Source organism: Leptopilina heterotoma, unplaced genomic scaffold (assembly GCF_015476425.1).
Source record: "Leptopilina heterotoma isolate Lh14 unplaced genomic scaffold, ASM1547642v1 Lhet_65, whole genome shotgun sequence".
NCBI lineage: Eukaryota > Metazoa > Arthropoda > Insecta > Hymenoptera > Figitidae > Leptopilina > Leptopilina heterotoma.
The window spans coordinates 1019562-1040983 of record NW_025111152.1 but is presented as its reverse complement, the minus strand read 5'-3'; the positions used below and the strand labels follow the sequence as shown (position 1 = coordinate 1040983).

General features: G+C 27.3%; 1 protein-coding gene across 3 annotated transcripts in view; it reads left to right on the top strand.

The window, feature by feature from the left end:
• The first annotated feature begins 1302 nt into the window (after window positions 1–1302).
• LOC122509966 (ubiquitin carboxyl-terminal hydrolase 6-like) overlaps window positions 1303–21422 on the top strand; it is a 124880-nt gene continuing 104760 nt past the window's right edge. For 2 of the 3 annotated variants that reach the window (XM_043624325.1, XM_043624323.1), the window contains exons 1-3: window positions 1303–1455; window positions 9117–9314; window positions 9390–9589. In XM_043624325.1, the coding sequence (XP_043480260.1) occupies window positions 9133–9314; window positions 9390–9589 (382 nt within the window). In that variant the 5' untranslated portion in view covers window positions 1303–1455; window positions 9117–9132. Of the gene's footprint in view, window positions 1456–9116; window positions 9315–9389; window positions 9590–21422 lie in introns of those variants that run through there. The other variant, XM_043624326.1, reaches the window with a different exon arrangement.

Sequence of the window (21422 nt, the reverse complement as noted above, 5' to 3'; positions counted from 1 at the left end):
TGAAATATAAGTGTTTATATTTTCAAACATCTTTTAGTTATTAAAAAAAAAGTTTTAAAAACAAAAAAATGTGTAAACTATAGCATGAAGTGTATTAAAAGTTAACAAAAAGTAATAGTCATAGTGCTGTGTTTATCTTTCTTCTTGTTTCAACTTTTCACACAGCACGTTTTCGGAATTTTTAATTATTTGAATAACACTTAATTTAATAATCACTCACATTAATTCTATATATCCGTTATGACACACATTGTGTCTCGATTGCACTTTAAAGTTAACCTCAAATTAAAATCATATCATACACATGATGTGAAACACACGGTATACAAGAATTTGAATGTGTGAGTGATGTGCAGAAGCACCGCGCCGGCGACTTTTCGAAACGAAAAACGCCTGGTTAAAGAAAGGCTCTTGACTCATCCCCACTACCGATGTTTCACCTCCTGTCTCTAGCCTTCTTGAAAGAACCTTAAAATAATTAAATAAACACTTTAATATAATTTAATAATTTAACTTTAGTGAAAGTTATTTATATTCATATAAATAACATTAAATAAACAGTTTGATTTTTAACTTAAATAATTCTTAATTTAGTTCAGTGATATTTTTAAGTTTTTATAAAATCAATTAAATAATTTAACTCATATTTGAACTCTTTTGATTTCCAATGTCTACATTTGACGAACCAATAGACTATTCATCCTCCGGCCCTAACAGTATTTCTAACATCATAATACTGAACCACTGGATGACTCGATATATGGTTCTTACGGAAATTATAACGTTACGTTAAACCCAGCACGTAACAATGGGGAATCCACACTTCGATCTAAGATGCATATTGGGAACCGCAGAGCTGCGTAGGCCCTCTGGTGTCGACCCACTTGCGGTAGTTGTCTTTTCATTTCGTCTCTCTCTAACATATGTAAAAAAAAGAGATAAAATCCAAGATGTCGGACGCAAGTGGGTACAGGGGTGGGTCAGTTTCACATGATTTCGGATCCCAATAAGCGAGACTTAAGGCGCTTGCACACTTCCAAATTTTTAGACGAGCAGCGAATTTTCACGACCTTGAAATGCACATTACTAAATATGAATTGCTCTGACAAAGTACATTTTCACGCAGCTTTTTGTTGAGCCAATTATATTTAGTAATATGAGTTTCAAGGCCATGAAAATTCGCTGCTCGCCCAAAATTTTGGAAGTGTGCAAGCGCCTTTATATATATAAGATGCATATAGATATAAGTCCCGCTTATATGCATCTTTGATCGAAGTGTGGATTACCCATAAGGGTTACTAGATCTGCTTAGTTCCGATCCCTGATTGTCAGCAAACGCTTCCTCTGCGCAGTGGCCGGTCCTGCTGGTCATATTTCACACTCACATCATTTTACACAATGGCGGTGTAAGCTGCTCATCAATTGAAGAACTATACTGCACCATCCACTGCGAAAGTAAGTTTTTTTCTACAAATATTTTAATGTTTTTTACCTCTCGTTGTGGAGAGTCTTTATCATCTCCTGAAAGTGTTAAAGATGAAATATTTCATCAATTTTAGTCCACGGCATACACGTAAGACTAATTTTTAACAAATTCTGTCCTGCCTCATTTTTTTCCAACCTGCCAGGCTCCTCTTTCTGATTCAGCAATTTATTGTGTGCATATTTCAAATGTTCCATTTATATTCAAGTTTTCGTTTGTTGCTAATTTTTATCTCTATAATCTGTAGTATACATGTTGCTGAATATTTCTAAACACATTGAACATTAAAACGTGCTATGAAACATGAGAGAGCATATATATAATGCAGAAATTTAATTTAATCATACTTGTGGTTTTTGAATTAATAGCTGTTCTATATTTTATTTTAGTTAAAAATTTCATTGATAAGCATAATGTTCAATTTTTCATCAAGTGGCTGTTCAATATTTTAAATAAATTTTGAGTCTAATCTTTTTTCGTCAGCTATATGAGGATCTAATTAATACGCTATGTATAGGCCTTTTACATAAATGAAAAGTATCAATTTGATAACCAGTTCAAAATACTCATTTCTATTTCACAAATTTTGTTTCGGTACAAATATTCAATTTGGTAACGATACACAAATGTCGATGGGCGTTTCTATTGCACGTATATATATTTTAAACACTTTTGCTTTATAAACAATCAAAATTAATTCAAAATTGAAAATTTTCGTTATTCTCAATTTTCTTTGCTTTAAAGCCTTTAAAGGCAAGTTAAAACATTGTTTTTAATTACTATGAAATGGAAATTGTTGTCTATTATTATAGATTATAGATTTTACTATATCATTAAAATATAGGTAAGATTATATTTTATGTTTAAAATATGAAATTTGATTACATTTGGTAATAAAAGTAACAGCAAAACGTTTGTTTCAATGACAGTTACAAAGCCTTTTGTGATTATAAATTTGTTTGTGCTCGGATTTAAAAATACATTTCGTTTTTTCCAAGTAGTATTTGTTGAAAATTTTATTTGATAATATTAATAAAAATATATTTAACGACTAATTAGAAAGAGCTTTTTAAAAATATGTTTTTACCGATTTTTTTATATAAAGAGAATTTATACCTAACCATAAATATTTGTCTCGTTTTAGAAATAAACAAAAAAAAAATTTTCTTAAATAAGGTGCAATAAACAGCTTATAAAATATAAAAAATAATTAAGTAAATAATTATGTTATTAATAGTTGAAAAATATTTCTATTGAATTATTAACAAATATAAATGTTTGTAAATATGTCGCCATTGATGCATATTATTTTTATTATTAATTGGACTTATTATAATGATATTATTTGGGCTCATGGAGTAATAATGATTATTTTTCGGAAATATTAATTTTATATAATATACATCAGAAGAGACTCGTTTAGATAGAAATAACTCATAAAAATAATTGTTTGATGAATGCATGATAGAAAATGTGAAATACAAATGGTCACGTGGTTACCTTGGTACAGAAACGTGCTATTTGGACTTTTAAAGTCGCTGATTAATCGGCATTTAAAGGCAAAAATATGTCACTCGCAGAGATCTGCTTAATTCACGTAAATTGAAATTTCCAATTTCAATACACCCAGAGAAAAATATTATTTAAACCAAATATATTTTATTTGAGTTAAATAAACGTATATTTGTCTCAGAACCAACTAGACTTTTTATTTCTTTTAAATAAAAATGTTATTCGACACAAATAAAACATATATTTGAGATAAATAAAATTTTATTCAAACCAAATAAAATTTATTTCAAACAAATAAAAAGTCTAGTTGGTTCTGAGACAAATATACCATTTCTCTGGGTGTAGGAAGAAATATTCAATAATTTATTTTACTAAATATAGAAATTTCTAATAAAATGTACAGAAATTAATTTTTTTTATTAACTTTTGTGAACATGTAAATTATTATTATTATTATTATTATTATTATTATTATTATTATTATTATTATTATTATTATTATTATTATTATTATTATTATTAGTTTTGATTTAAAAAGAAAAGAGTATTTTATTTGTTAACTTTTGAAAAAAATATTTTTGGAAATTCACAAGAATGATTATAGTATTACTATAACTTAAATTATAGTTTGAAGAATTTTTTTTCTACATTCCTGAGTTCAAATAAATTTAAAGGTTAGATGAGAATGGCATATTTAGAATAAATATCTTCTAAGAAAATTAATTTCTTAAAGGTTTGCCTTATTCCTATTGCACAATCTACCTCCAAATTGTTACAATTGATTTAATTTACTTTTTATACCTTTAAAAAATTTACAAAATAGGTGACAAAATTTAAAAAAGGTGGAAAAAGTAAAATTTTATTTAACATATAATAACATTTTTAATCAACAATTGATTAACTCGAAATTTAATTTGTCAAAATTGTTAATCTTTGAAATTTTAATTCCTTTTTTTTAATTAAGTTTAAATTCAGTTGATTTAAATTTCACTTTATACAAATTTAATTAAAAAAAATTTTAATGTCAACCAAACTCAAGTTCAATAACGTCAATCTTTAATTTATGTATTTTTTTATTTGTTTATAATTTAGGAACAATTTAGCAAAAACCTTTTTATTATTTTTCTCTTTGTTTTAAACATGATTTTTATATGAATTATTTATTGTACCTATTATCTATAAAAAGGGTGCTTAGAAAAAAACTTTGAAAAATAGATTTATCATTTTTTGATAATTTGATATTTTTCAAATATTCAGAACGTTTAAATGAACGAAATATTTTTTCAATTTATATATTTCCAAATATTGTTGACTTCAATAAAAATCAAAAAGCCTAAATTAAACATTTTCAAAGATTATAAATTTGTTATCTTTTTTAAACCTGACGGAATGCAACTTGTTTTGCTTTTCGTAGTGTCAAAATAGTATATTTCGTAACGAGTGCTAGCAGTTGCCAATTTTTGAACGAGCACTAGTTACGAACGATATTTTTCATAACAAGGTGTAAAAAAGTGCCCTTTTTTGCACCGCGTTATGAAAATATCTATAGTCAAATCTTTTCGTATAAAAATAATTATCAAATTACAACAATTGGTATTAATATTTAGAACAAATTTTGGGTGCTAAACCCAAAATTTTATTTTATTTAATTTCTTTTGGTTAATATTAAAAAAAAATTATTAATCTTCCAAGTCAAATCAAGAAAAAAATATATTTTATTATTATTTCTTTTATTTAAATAATATCTAAAAGCGGCTTTGATTTATATTGAAACAAAATTAAAAGACTCATTTACAAATATTTTTCAAAATTTATCTTTTAGCTAATGAATCGTGAATTTCGAAAAGGGCTCAACTCAGTTTTTTGAAATTTTACAGGAGACACAAAAAACTGTTTATTTCAAACAGCTTTAATAAAAAGAGTCCAGGTTTTTTTCGTAGTAACTAGATGCTATGTTCTATAAGACAATTATAAATTAATTGTCCTTAATAACAGTGGACTGGACAAAATTTATATTATAGTTGTCAGAGTTGAGCCCTTTTCGAAATTTGTGAAGAAAATTTAATCGTTTTAATAATAAAAATATATTAAAAAAGTGTTTTACTGTGGAAAAGCAATTTATACATTTATTTATTTAATTTTTAAATGTAATACATTTTTTTTAACTCAAAAAAGAATTCAACATTAGGTTAGAAAACAAACATTCTTAGGTTATAAGTCAAAGGAAAAAACACTTTAACCTTTTTTCCCCTAAAAGTGCTTCAGATTTAGTTTTTCTTTTAAGAAAACATCAATAAGTATATGCAATAATGCAAAAAAGTGAAATATCAGGCTTCGAAGTGACACACTTTTCCACTTTTTTGACACTTTTTTTGGTCAAGCCTACTTTTGCTACTTATTTTGTCATAAAGCTACTAAATGCTACTTTTTTCCAAAAAAGGTAAAACAAATTGACAGAATTCAAGAATTTTAGTTTTCTTGCACGGAGAGAAAAAACAAGGCTTTTCCCCATGAAAAAATATGCATTTAACGCGTGAAAATTATCACAGTAAAAATGCAGGACGCTCACGGGTTTTCCCGGTGAGATTCTAGGGCTAAGGCGTGGCCTAACCGCTAAACGCATGAAATTCATCGGGAAATCCGGTGAAACTGCTACCTGAAAAGGCATGAATTGAAGTCACGGGGAAAAGCCTTGTTTTTTCTCTCCGTGTGTGAATTTTGTAGATTTCAAAAAGCCCGCCAAGTGAAATAAATTTATTATTGGACGCGTGATTATAATATATTATAAATAATAATTACTAATAGTGGATGTTTATTAAATTACAACTTTTTAACGTTTTAAATTTTTCGTATCTAATTTTATTATTCTTTAAGATTTTTAAAAACATTAAAAACTAAATTTTTCATTTTTCACCATATAATTTAATATAGTAATACCTTTTTTGACTTTATAAAAGTTTCATCAAGTATAGAAAAAATCAATTAATTGAGAATAAAAACTTAATTCTTTTGGTTATATAAAATGTTTGATTAAAAATCCAAAATAATATTTATTTAACGTGACTATTTATTATATGTTTAGAAACTTTTTGTCAAATTTAAAAATATTAATTGTATTTTCAATAATACAGTGTTTTAAGTCGGTTGTTTAATAATAAAAACATTTATTTAAAGATTTAAGATCTATCTAGAAAAAAAATATAATTTTTTTTATTGGAATTAAATTACTCATATTTTATTATTGTACAAAATTATGGCTATGTGGATTCTAAAATTTAAAAAATTTATGACTAAAAACAATCCATTTTTTCCATTTTGATAGTTGTTATTAGTAAATTACTAAAAAATGTTTACGTTTCATTTTTAAAAATTATATGGCTGTTAAAAAGTTATTAATAGTTTTCAGGGTGGCCTCATGTCAGTAAAGTCAGGGAAATGTCGGAAAAAAAAATTTTTTGTCATTAAAGTCAGGGAAATGTCAGTAAAAAATTTTTTGGCAGGGAAATTAAGAAAATTGAAACTTTTTCATAAAAAAAGAATTTTGTCAGGGAAAGTAATTTTTATGTCAGTAAATTGTCAGGGAAATTGATAAACTAAAACTTGTGACCACCCTGGTTTTTAAAAAAAAAGCAATCTAAAGCAATCTTTTTAATTAACACTGTTTTAAAAGTGCAATTCATATTTTTTTTCCAATTCTTTCATGTAATGTTGTTCCTTACGACCATACAAAACTATTAAGCCAATCATGTTTATGAAAAAAAAATTTTTATTCGTTAAAAAAATTAGTAAATAAACAAGTAAGAATCCGACAATAATCTCTCAATCTTATAAATTTTAATTTGTACATGAGAGAGAAAAGAATAAATATATCTTCTGTCCTTTTCTAGAAGAAGGCAAACGATATTTTTATCCTTCTTTCCCTCATGTAAAAATTAGGATATAAGGTTAAGAGGTTTCATTCTGTGCAGGCCTATATGTTCCAAAAGGAGATAGAAAATCAAACAAATGGTTGACAAATGTGGGTCATTTCCACGTGATTTCTGATCCAAATTTAGGTAGCGTTGTAAGAAATTAAATTATTTACCGTTTCATTAAAACAAGTTTAAAATTTAATTCATTTTTTTCTTTTAAAATATAAAATTATGACAGACTAACTTTTGCTTTTCCTGCACGTTAGATTCTTCCTTAATTTAAATGTTCAGAATTTTAGGGGTATAGCTTGCCTCATATTATTTCAAAGAATTTAAAATTCAATTAATCGAGATCTTATTTATTACTAATTTTTATTAATAAATTGTTAGTCCTACCAATAAATTCAAAAATTTCGAATCTTCATTTATGAAGACAAAATAAAATTACTCATTTTTTATCCATAACTTTATTTCATGTAATTTGTTTTGTCACCTATTTTTAATCATTTTTTTAATAATTCACCTTTTCACCTACATCACAGAGAAAAGGTACTGTGATCCCTGAAACTGTTTTTCTGTTATTTAGTTTAACACTTCTTAATTAAAGTTAATTAGTTTACGAATGAAATAAAGAAGTTTGTAGCATATTTTGTTGAATAATTAATTGAAATAGATTATAATAATTTTCCCGATGATGAAAGTGGCAGCGTCAATCTAGCAGAAGGGGTGTTTTTGTTTACAAGGCATTAATTTGTCTCTTGTAACCACCTCGGGAAGGTCTGAGACGAGGTCCTCGAACGTCCTAGCAGGACGACACTTTAAAAGTGTGCGCGAGAACCAGAAACAGCTTGACTCCAGTCCTTAGCCGCGGATGCCTGCTTTGCGGGCGGAGGTGACTGGTTGTTAAGATGGAAACTCGTGTGACCCGCTTTTTCAGTTCAATCTGCAAGCTTGACTTTTCTAAAAAAAAAAGTCCAGAACTCAATTCAGACTAATCTGACGCTGCCTGTTGCTGAGGGAATGATAATCTTAACTTAAAAACTTGTTTATCGACGCAATACTTCTTTTCAATCTTATGATTTCTTTTTTTTCAAGTCAATTTCCAATTTTGATGTGCACACATTTTTAGGGATCATTTACCCTTCCATAACATGAATTTTACATCTTTAATGCATATCGGCTAATTACTTTTTCTTTTTTCAAAAACTGCAAACTTGAACCTTTGAAAAAGTTGCTAATAACATTTAAAAAATGACTGTACTGTTGTTTCATATTCTTTTTTTAATTACTTTTTTCAATAACGTCAGTAAAAAGATGTTGAAAATTATCTTTTTTTTTAATCACACTAAAATTTTGCCGTCCAAAGGAAAAAGATACATAAGCGACATTTTTGAAAAAATTGGGTTTTTGGTATCATTGGATTCATAAAAAAAGCTGCATTTAACTATGTAAAAAAAAATTAAAAAATTAAATTATTTATTGCAAAAAAAGATTGTTTAAAAATTACAAAAATGGAAAAAGTGACGAAATACAGAGTTAACAGATACATAAAACACTTTGTGGGTTCATATTTCGGTAATCAACGCTGCATACATCACCAACTTACAGGACAAAATGATACACAAAGTCGCTTATGTATCTTCTTACTCGGTAAAGGAGCCTGAGAGTGAGCAGACTTTACAGACTAAAGGAAGCGACTGTCTTTATGTATGTTTTTCCTCTGTAAAATAGTCTGAGAGTGAGTCGAGTTTACAGAAGAAGAAAAGCGATAATTTTACAGTTCTTTTATGTAATGTCGCTTATGTATCTTTTTCCTCTGGACAGCAGGGTTGAGCTCGAGTAAGTTTACCGAGAAATAAAACATAAGCGACTATGTGCCTTTATTCGTCTGTATTTATCACTACTAGAAACCCGTATGTCCATTTTACAATAGAAATTGTTTAAAAAAATAATTTTTTTTACATATAATGAGAAGCAGAATATTATTTATTAAATATTGATTAAAAATTTTTTTAAAAAAGTTAATTTGAATTAAAGTTTAAGAGGCAAAAAGTTTTTTTTATTTTTTCGGATTGATGGTAATGTCGCTTATGTATCTTTTTCTTTTGAACGGCAGAATTATTTTATAATTGTAAGTATTTGTTATTAATTAACAGGTGATTTTTTGGTTTTTAATTTAGAAATAAGAAACTATCCTTTAAATTTTGTAGATAAATAGCAGACTGAATGGACAATAAGGTGGTTTCGGAAATCGAAGACAATTCGATGATCGAGTCGTCAGAAATTTCCGAATTATTTGGGGCGTCACCTCGTCTCAGTCCGTTAACATCTTCCCTAGATCAGAACTTGACTCTACACGAAGATAATCTCCTTTCTGTGGACAACATTATGGGAATTGAGAATACCTGGTACTGTTTTCAAGTCTTACACCGAACAATATAATTTTCTCTAAATTGAATATTAAAACTTTGGACATTTTATAGGGCAGAAAGTAATACTCCGGCTTCAGACTTTCCAATTCCACTTCCAGCTCCTGGGGACTTAGAAGGATATGCAGATCCTGATGTAGACCCCATTGATACCAACGGTGGAATAGAATATGGTCCATTTCTTCCCTCCAATACACGTGCTCTTAACAATCTTTTCACAGACACGGGGGAAACGCAAGAAAATTCAGAGAATGGTATGTTCTTTCATTTTGCTATTTAAAAATCAAAATTAACAATAATTTCGCGTCAGAACCTAATTAGAATCTTTAGTTAATATTGAGAGGATGTAATCGATTTTAAAAGGCAAAGAAATTCAAGTTCAAATTTAAATATGCAAAAAATCATAAAACATTAATTTAATGTGCCTAACGGTAAAGGAAAATTCTTTAGTTTTCTGGAACATTTGGTAAACTAGTTACAATAATTATACTGCTCACTTTTCGAATTGAAAGAAAGTAAAAGAATACTATGACACTCTATATGCTGGCACTTTGTTAAACTAATATAACGGGGCCAGATTCAAAAGATTGCGACTGTTCTTTGTTTACATATGTGTCATATTGAAGTGACGTATTTTTAAATGATGAAATCCTATTATTTTTTATATTATAACCTTTATAATATTGTATTATTTTAGATTTTGAACTTTTTGCAACATATTTTTAAAGCGCATAATATTACATATATGATTTATGACTCATTAGTTAATTTTACTTCTTTTGCATAATGGCCGCATAGTGGGCTTAAAATATTGTCAAAATAATGCTTTTTTAACTAACCCGTGAAAATAATTGTTAGCATCTTTATTAAATTTTATAATAAAGAAGCTTTTGTGTTTGTTAATTCTTTATACTCTAAAGAATAAAAAATCTTATTTTTTCGTCTTAATTTCTTATTACATAAATTAGTAGTATCAACATGTCAACATAATTTTTTAAAGAGATTTAAGGAGGTTCTATCGATAATTGATTTAATGAACAGATTTTGATAAAACTTGATGCGCAGCTAGATAAAGTTAATATAAAGGCATAATTAAATTTTTGAGACCTCTAGGTACCTATGAAAAAAGTTATAAACATTTTTGATTTTCAACATTTAACGTGAGTCCTATGGGAATTGAGTAGTTTGTCATATATATTTACATACTGCAAAGTATTAAATGAACAGATATTGATCTAAATTTTTTAAATACTAAACTGATATCCCGGTCATTTTTCCGAAAGCAAATTTCAGCAAGTTATTTTTTCCGAAAAATCATTTATTCCGAAAAAAAATTCCGAAAAAATTTTTTCAAATCCAATTCTCCGCATATAAATTAGTAAAAAATTTCAAAAAAAAATTTCCGAATCTAATTCTTCGCATATAAATTAGTAAAAAATTTTGCCAAATAAAAAAATTAAAAAAAACAATTGAAATCTGTTTCTTAACCAATATACGAGATAATCTGAGAAATAACTTAAAAAGGCTTGCAGAAGAACACCCTGAACAACCACCTGCCCAAATACTTCGCAGGGAATTAACTGGTGAATCATCAGGAGTTTTAACCCTTTTAAAAAAAATCGATTGGAAACAATTGAAAACAATAACAAAAAATTGTCTATTGTCCTCAATCGTGTTTCTTAATCGTGTTCTTACAATTGCGGACGGTTGACTTTTTAATCGTTCTTAATAGTGCCCTATCGGCTACATTGTATCTTCTGGAAGAACAAATGTCTTAAATCGAATCAGTTCTGAAAAAGTTTAACCTTTTAATATATTGAAAACTTTGATCATATGCAAAATGACTAAATAAACAATTTTTGTAAGTTTAAATTATTTTTCTTGAAAATTGATATTTGTTCTTCCAGAAGATACGAGTAACAATAATATTAAAAATTTCTTTAATGTCAATTCCATATTTTTTCTGAAGGTCTGCATACCTGTAAACAACCTCCTTAAACGTAAAAACACACAAGAAAAATATCCATAATAAACAAAATATGAAATTGAATATTCCATAAATATTTTTATGGAAATAGCGAATTAATGTTACTTTTTGTTATAGTCCTGCATGAGAGATTCAAAAAAGTCAATGAAAATTCCTTGCACCTTCTTTGAGAGTTATTTATTGACTGTCAAAAAAAATAGTAGGTTTTTGTATAAGAGAAATAATAATTTTAACTTGTTCACAGTTTTTCTGACATTTTTTATTATTCACTGACATTAACAAGCACACAGGTTACAACACTCTTTTTGATTAACAAAAACAACAAAGTAGTTTGGATTTTCGGAATTATTAATTTTCGGAAAAATCCTTATTAATAAAATCAGACTTTTGTCTGTACATTGCATAGAATTCAAAATTTCTATTATATTCCTTCTTTTTACACTCTAAGGAATGCGAAAATACTATTAAGAAAATTATGTGTGTATGTGTATATGTGTGTATGTGTGTATGTGTGTATGTATGTCCGCAAATTTTCGACCGCGTATCACGGAAAAACGGTTCGATCGTTTGAAGTGAAACTTGGCAGTCTTTTAGGCATTAGCCTAACTTAAAATCCTAGCGATAGTAGATTAAAAAATATTAATATGGACGAAAGTTATGCCATTTTTTCAAAAATTCGAAAATTCGAAATTTTTAGTTTTTTCATATACTTTAGTGAATTGTACTTAAACTTAGTACAGGGTTAATTTTAGTGTTTCTTATGAAGATTTAATCGTCAGAATAATAAAATTTTGAATAACAAATAAAAAGTGTTAGATTTAAATATTGAAAAATTAAAAAGTTTAAAAATTGAAATTTTTTTGTAATTAATTTTTATACGGTTGTATTTCTTAGGTCAACAATAAAAATTTGTTGTTGAAATCATAAGTTTACTTTCTTAAAAGAATTCTATTAGGTCAGAATATTAACAATATCCATATAATTAATATGAGACTTTTGTCAGTATGTTGCACAGAATTCAAAATTGCTATTATATTTTATTAATTAATGATCAAAAAATGAAAAACTCAAATTTCATTCTGATGACTAAATTGTAATAAAAAATACTAAAATTAACCCTGTATAAAATTTAAGTAAAATTAATGACAATAATTATTTCAAAAGATAAATTTTGAATTTTAAAAATTTTGAAAATATATAGCACTAGCTGTCATGTCGTACCCGTCTTCGACGGGTTTTAGTTTCTACCAATACATTTAACAATGTTTCTACCAATCTGGAAAATCAAAAATACCCGGGATAAATTAATTAATAATTAATAATTAATAATTAGTTAATTAATAATAATTAATAATTAGTTAATAATTAATTAATTAATAATTTGTTACCATTAGCTATTTCGGTAGTATAATTATACTATTTGAATAGTCTCCACCCTTTAGCAAAAAATTAAAAATTATCAAAAATTCGAGAAACCGAATTTCTTAAAATTTAACATTTTTTTCTTCTCTTTTATATCATTTAGCTTTATTATTTTTGGGCTCTTTGAAAAGATTTTACTTATTAAATAGTCTCCACCCTTTGGTAAAAAATCTAAAATTATGGAAAATTAGCAAAAATTCATAAAACCGAATTTATTAAAATTCAACATTTTTTCTTCTCTTTTATGGCTTTTGGCTTCATTATTTTTGGGCTCTTCAAAAATACTTTACCTAATTTGTTATCTCCACCCTTTGGTAAAAAATCTAAAATTATGGAAAAATAGCAAAAATGCAAAAAAATGAATTTCTTAAAATTAAACATTTTTCCTTCTTTTTATGGCATTTAGCTTTATTATTTTTGTGCTCTTAAAAAATACTTTACTTATTCAATAGTCTCCACCCTTCGGTAAAAAAGCTAAAATTATGGAAAATTATCAAAAATTCAAAAAACCGAATTTCTTAAAATTCAACATTTTTCCTTCTTTTTTATAGCATTTAGCTTTATTATTTTTGTGCTCTTAAAAAATACTTTACCTAATTTGTTATCTCCACCCTTCGGTAAAAAATCTAAAATTATGGAAAATTAGCAAAAATTCAAAAAACCGAATTTCTTAAAATTCAACATTTTTCCTTCTTTTTTATGGCATTTAGCTAATTATTTTTGTTTAATGTAGCAAATTTTTTACTTTACATACTGATCTTTAAATAAAAAACTTTAATAACTTTTCCTGAAAAGCTTGCTTAAAGATTAAAAATCACTATTTTCTTAGAAAAAAGTTGATCTAAAAAAAACGAAAAAAAATTTCAAAATACATCTTTTTTAAAAATTTTATCGTAGAAATGGGTTGTATTTATCTGAAAAAGTTAGCTAAGGATAGTTTTTTCATTCATTTTACAAAAGATAAAAAATTTGCATTTTTTTGTTTTTTTGAATTTTTTGGAAAAATGTCATAACTTTTGTTCAAGTTAATATTTTTTAAGCGGATAAGGCTATGATTGTAAGTTACTTTAATACCTAATAGACTGCCAAATTTCACTTTAATTGGTTGAACCGTTTTCAATTGATGCGCGAACAAAGTTTTGCATACAGACAGAGACAGACAGACAGAAATTTTTTTTACATTTTTAGAATTCTAATGTCTCAAAACGAAAAAATATATAAAAATTTTCAAGTTTGGAGCAATGTACAGATAGTAATCTGATTTTATTAATATAGATAATGTTCGTTCACATTAATAACTTTTAGTTTACTATAGCTACACTAAAAAAAGTTATATGATTCAAGTAATTATAATTATTTGAAAAATAATATCTTATTTAAAAAGTTTTTATTTCGATCTAATAAGAATTTATTTCGTTTAAATAATTTTATTTAGTTGAATCAAATAAATCTTAATTGGATTAATTAAATAAATACTTGACTCTAATAAATAAATTTATTTAACACAAATCATTTCTAAATTTTATATTTTTTCATGGATTGCTTCTAAACTTTCTATAGTTGAGTATTACATGTTATTTAGTCACATTTTAGCATATTTTTTCAAAAATACTTTCTTATAACGAAGATGTAAGTATAAAAATGTTTTGAATATCAAAAAATTGAAAAAATTATAATTGATACCAATTGCTATGAAGCTTAATTCAGTAGTATTTGTGGGCTCTCTGATTTAACTTTTAGAGATATCTTGATCAATGTAAAGACAAAAGTTAAACACGGTGTTTATTTTGGTTTAAAACAATTTCCGGCTTTGTCCAAATTTTTCCTGGTTTACTGGACGGGTTTTTTTTAATAATACATTTAACAGGGTGTTTACCAACCAGAAAAGACGTAAAATATCAGGGAATTTAATGTAACCGAGAAAAACTGGATTTACTTGCTATACAATTAGTTCGAATTAGACTGTACTATAACTCAAAAAACTGGAGGAAATTTTAGATTTATTTTAATACATTATATTGATTGAAGTACTACAAATTAAGAAATATTGTTTTCTGCATTTGAATTAGTTAAAAATAACTAATTTGATAATAAAAAGTCGGTCACTGTTTCAAATGGTATTATTTTCCTAATGAAATAGACAATAGTAACTAATTATTATTTTTTCCCTGTCAAATCAAATTCCCGGCTATTTTCCGGTTTTCTAGGTTGGTAGATACACTGTTAAGTGCATTATCAGAAACTACAACCCGTCGAAGACGGGTACGACAGCTAGTTATTTCATAAATTTAGATTCGGAAATTTTTTTTTCAGAAAATTATCTTTTCGGAAAATTAGACTTGCGGAAAATTTTTTTCGGAAAAATGACCGGGAATGTGAGATAGTGAGATGATACTATCCTTTTCCCGATTATAGGTCAAAAGTTTCAAACCAAATGTTCCAAAATAAAAATGTACCAAAAGACAAAAAAATGTTCAAAAATAAAAAAGTGCCGAAAATTTAGCTTGAAACTTTCCTGAACATTTAAATTACATTTATCGAAGTGGGACATTTAAATCTTTACGCAATTTTCACCAAACTTTGCATGTAAATACTTCGAAATTTGCACGTAAATCTTTAATAAATTTTTAGGAAAGTTGCGGTGCTGTGTGGGTCGTGTAAAAAGTACAAAAATTTTAAAAAACATTAAAGATTCAAAAAGTTTATATTGGAGCTATCCTGAGAAAAGTTTTGTTGTATAAAAGATTTTTGTAAAAATGGAATCGGATTTTTTATCTTCAGATAAATTATTGGTTCAATGACGCTTTTGAAGAACGGAACTTTTTTAGTCTTTGGAAAAAACTTTTAGAACTTTTGGTATTTGGAAAAAAGAAGTTTTGAAACTTTCGGAAAAAGAAACTTTGGAAATTAAAATCGTTATAACTTTTGTCCTCCAACCTCTTTTCCCATTTATTAAATTCTGCTTTCGATTTTACGATTTCTCATAACATTGCACCCAGAGAAAAAAGGTATTTATTTTAAATAAAAGTGTATATTTAAAAAAAATTATTTGTTGCAAATAAATATTTTATTTAAAATAAATACACTAATATTTATTTGAAATACATGTACTTATTAATCTAAAATAAAAAAATATATTTGCAATTTAGAATATAATATATTTGTAGCAAATAAAAAATATATTTGATTCAAATAAATGTTTGTGTGACTTATAAGTAGACGCCTGCGCATATTGCATTTTTATAGTAAAACAATAAGATGTTTTGCTTTCAACAATTTAAAGCATATAAAAGATTTATTCATAGTGAATAGTTATCAATAAATTTAATTAATTTAAGTACAAAATTTTTCTTTTTAAATGAAAATTTTAATTAGTGAAAAATAACAGATTTGTAAGTGATTAAATTTATATTTTAGTGTCTTATTTGAGATTTTGTGAGAAAAATGTGACAGTGGACTTTTACATATGAAGTGAAAAAGTAAAGTAAAATGACTAAGAAGATGTGAGTGTATTTTAATTCTTATAAAAAGAAACATTTTTTATAATAAATATTAAAAGGTTCATTAATGATTGTGATAGTTAAAATTATTTGAAGGTTATAAGTGAATTGAAGGGCTACATAAAATAAGGGGACGAACGCGAGGCTTGGAAGGGATACTACCAGTCGGGTAGCAGTGACAAGCCTTGAGCCGCTCGCTGCTACCTGACTGATATTATCCCTTTCAACCAAGCGTTCGTCCCCTTATTTTATGTAGCCCTTCAATTTTAATATTTCAGAATTGATACAGAATTTATTAAAATGAAAAATCCTTTTTATTTGCTGTAAATATAAAATATATTTAAACGAAATATAAAATTTTTTTCATTCAAATATAAATTAATATTTAAATGAAATATATTAATTCAAATAAAAAATATTATTTGTGCTAAATAAAAGTTTAGTTGGTTCTGAGACAAATATCCTTTTTTATTTGTTTTAAATAAATTTTATTTAATTCAAATAAATCATTTCTCTGGGTGTGGACTTCACCCTAAAATTTGGTTTATACTAAATTTTTTTAAACCCAGAGCGACCGGGCCCCGGGGCATTTACCCCTGCTGCCCCCCCCCTCTTGTCGGGCCTGAATGTGGTTTCCTGAAAGAGTCCGAGCAACTGAATAAGTACCACCTTGTGGTAATTCAGCATAATTATAATATTAACAATGATTTCTATATACATACTAACGACATATCCTCACTCGCTGACGCTCGCTCGGTTGTATTTATAATTATTTGTTTTTATTTATTTGAGATAAGTAAATGTTTACTGAACATAAATATTTTATTTTATAGCATCAAATAAATAATTATTTGTACCAAATATCAATTTCTTAAGTAAAAATATGCAATAATTAAATATATATCAACTTCAATAACCAGTTTAAAAAAATTTTTTAGAAAAAAGTCCAAAAAAATTTTTTTTCTGAGAATTTTTTAAAGTCTATCAATCCATTTGGAGATATTTTTATGATAAATATACCTGGTAAATTTTAGCCAAATTCGTTAAAACCTCTTCGAGTTATCGTGTTCACAAAAATCGGGATCTACACACACACATATATATACATCCGGTAATCACTAGGAGCCATTACCAAAAATAAAATCGTTGGTCAATTGATAACTCTAATTTTGCCATTTTTTTTTCTCTTTTTTACCTAATTTTTCGATTTTTTAGGGCAAAAAATTGAGAGTTTCCGGGCAGCGATTTTTTTGAAATTCTCCAGGATAATTAGGAGACTCACTAGGAGTCATTTCCAAAAATAAAATCCTTGGTCAATTCATAACTCTAATTTTTAGATATATGTTGTTGTCAAGTTGGTCTAGTTTGCATACATATTGTTAGTATTTTGAGTTTTGATATTTGCTTTCTGTTGTGTTTGTGACTTTTCTTTTGATATCTGTTTGTTAAATCTTGTATTTAAAAAAAAAAAAATTTTTCGTTGATAAACGTTGTGGACTTCAACGTCGTCCAAAATTCAGAATTTTCTTAGGAATTCATATGTGTGAGTATACCTGAGTATTCGATTTGTGTAGATGTATAAATAAAAAAAATATAATATAAATATATAAATAAATAAATATATGTGACGCTCCACGAGAAAAGGGACCTTAGCTGCAAAAAAATTAATTTTGAGTTATTTATATCATTCCGTACTTTTTGAGTTGCTCTTTCATATACAAAAGGCAAAAATAATTTCTACTTACAGGTTTTTTTGTTATCAATGTTTAAAAATGAACCTTTTGAGTGTTTACACCCGGTTGTTTAGAAAATCAGCCCCTCTACTTTCTAACACAACTACACAGGTTATGTACGTACAACTCATGCGCTTCGTGTAACATTGGATAACTATTAATGTGAAGTGAGTAGTGGGACTGACTTTCAATGAAACGTCTTGAACAATCAGAGTGGTTCCACTTTAAATGCCTCTCCTGCAAAATTCGTCTGTAAGTCATAAGGTCCCTTTTCTCGTGGAGCGTCACATATTTATATATATATATATATATATTTTTTTTAGTGTACATATTGCTGAAAACGTTGAACGAAAAATTTTGTGGACGAAGGAAACATTTTAATATAATATAAGAAGATTAGGGTGGTTCTTAATTTGGCGATGTTCTCAAATCATCGGTCTCAGCCCAAAAAATTAATCAAGGTATAAAAAAACAATTTTCCTGAAAGTTTAAAGCAAATCGAACAATATTAACACGTGCCTCTAGTCGACTGAAATTTTAAATGGAAAATACATGTAATATTTCCTGGAAATCACAAAAAAAAAATTTCTAGCTTATACAAATTTATTTAAAATTCTCTAACTTTGGGTGCTTTTTTAGTACATAATAAGAGGTAAAACATCCAATTATTTAAAAAAATTTTTGAAAGTATTTGCTTCATATAGAAGCGTGATGAATATGCCGCTATCACAGTAAACAGGAGGACTAGTATATTAACCCTCAGATGCACACATTCTTTAATTCATTTAAATTTGACGAAACTCAGTACTTGGGGGTTTCTGGGGGCGCTGATTACGAATCTGATGTCAGTTTAAAAAAATTAAAAATGTTGGAGCCAATATGGCGGATCTTCTTACTCGTTTTTAGCGTTACCCGGAACTAACAGCGAGGAAGTGACGAGATTTTAGTTCCTTTTTTTTTATTTTTATTTTGTTTTTTTTGTGATTAAAGAAATTTGTGTCAACGTTTTCTACCTTTCAATTGTAGCACTTTATGAGTCACCAACTCTTCTAAGATTTTCAATCGAAAATTTTGCAATGCCCTAGAAGGATGAGTATCTATGCGATTTAGCAGAGAGAAAATGTTTTCTGGAATTTCATATAAATAGTTGACTAAGAGATCCTTCTTAGTTTTAGTATGTGCCATAGAAAACAGACTACAAGCAAAGAAAAACGCAAAATAAATAAAAAAAATACAACAAAATGTAAAAAAATAAAAACTTAGATTCGTAATCAGCGATTCCAAAAACCTCCGAGTACCGAGTTTCTGTCCAATTGAATGACTTCTTATTTCATATGTCCACCATATTGGTGCTGCCATTTTGAATTTTTTAAAACTGTCATCAGATTCGTATTCGGCGTCCCGAAAAACTCCCCAAGTACCGAGTTTTGTCAAATTTAAATGAATAAAATAATGTGTGCATCTGAGTGTTAATATACTATTCCTGTTTATTGTGATAGCGGCATATTCATCAAGCTTGTAAATGGAGCAAATACTTTCAAAATTTTTTTGAATAATTGGAAGTTTTACCGCTTATAGTGCACTAAAGGCACCCAAAGTTAAAGAATTTTAAATAAATTTGTATAAGCTAGAAAAAATTTTGTGTGATTTCCAGGAAAAATTACATGTATTTTCCATTTAAAATTTCAATCGACTAGAGGCACGTGTTAATATAGTTCGGTTTACTTCAAACTTTCAGGAAAATTTTTTTTGTATACCTTGTTTAATTTTTTGTGGTGAGACCGATAATTTGGAAACATCGCCAAAATAAGAACCACCCTAATACATATATACACGGAAAAAAATAGCGTGCGGAATAATGCATGGAGCCTATTGGTTCGATTTTTCCATGAGCCTACTGTTGCAAATGTCACACAGGAGTTTACTGAAAAAACACGGCTCGTACAGGCTTTTGCTACGCACCATGCGAAAATAGGATGGATTCCAAGCAAATCACGTATGGTAGTGTGCGTGCAGTATTCGCAACAGTTCGCTTATGTGTTTTTAGCACCATATTTTTTTCTGTGTTATATCCACAGAACCGGTCGATTTCATGTTACTATTAAATCTTTATATTTTTAAAGTAGGGGAGGATGGGGCAAGGATAGTTAGTTGCTGTTATGCTTAGACGGCTTGCTCAAAAATCGCGTAATTCATGGTATATTCGCGTTTTAACACCAAAAGATGATAGTAAAAAATTGGAAGTCAATCTGTCACCATTTGCGAAGTTGGGAGTTTATTTTTGAAAAAAGTCTGTTTTGCTAAAATGTCGACGTAATGTTTATCATATTGTTTTCTACATTAGAGTTTCAGAATATTTCTTTACGTAAGTGTTTTCCGGAGTGGAATTTCCTGCTGAACACGAATATCGTATTTATTTTTAAATTAATTCATGTTGTTCCATAAAATTTAGAAAAAACTGAAATATGGACTCACGGGGCAAGAATAGTTAGAGATAATACGGCACGGTAAAATCCTGCATTCGAATTCTTTTAACTATCCTTGCCCCGGTGCTGGGGCAAGGATAGTTAAAATTTTTTTTCTTTTTCATTCGTATCTCGTAGGGATTTGAGTCTACATTAAAATAATGTATAGCAAAATTATAGCCAAATAACCAGGTTTTCCAAAAATACTTTTCATTTGCAGATACATATTCAAGTTTGGTAGCTAGATCCGAAAAGGTCTTACCTAACTATTCTTGACCCATCCTCCCCTATTCTATTAATTATTTTAATATTTTTATTACTTTAGAATAACTTTTCATTTGTTATTTTTTTAAACTTGCGTCAAAATTAAGATAATTCAACTTATAGAATTAAAAAAATAAATGCCAAAATGATGTTAATATTAATTAATTATTATATTAATCATATATATGTTAATATTAATTGTCTGACACAAATAATTATAATGAATAATAAACATGAAATTTTAAGTAATAAATATTTTTTTTACTATATAAAAAAAATCTCTGAATTTTGAAAGTATTTCAATAAGTATAACAGTTATTGTTATATATATAACAAATATTTACGTAATAATGTATGTAGCATGTTGAGACATGGGAATATTTTTTCACCTTAATATTCGCCTGTTTAATAATTATCCATGCAAGATAAAATACAAGAACTCTGAACCATTAGACGGTTTGATCTATAAAACCGTTTTTACTGATATGTGTTCTACATTGTATTTAGTAAAGGCAAAGTCAATTATTTTCAACTAAAAAAAGCGAAAGTGTCTAAAAGAAAGGAGCAGCAAATGTCTTTTATAAATAAGTGTCTTATTTGAGCGTTTTAGATGAGAAACAAAAATCAGCTTTGGCTTTTAAAACTAATTGTGAAATTAGTCAATCTCTTAAGAGATTGAAGTATAATTATATAAATAAACTTGAACTTCTTTGCTT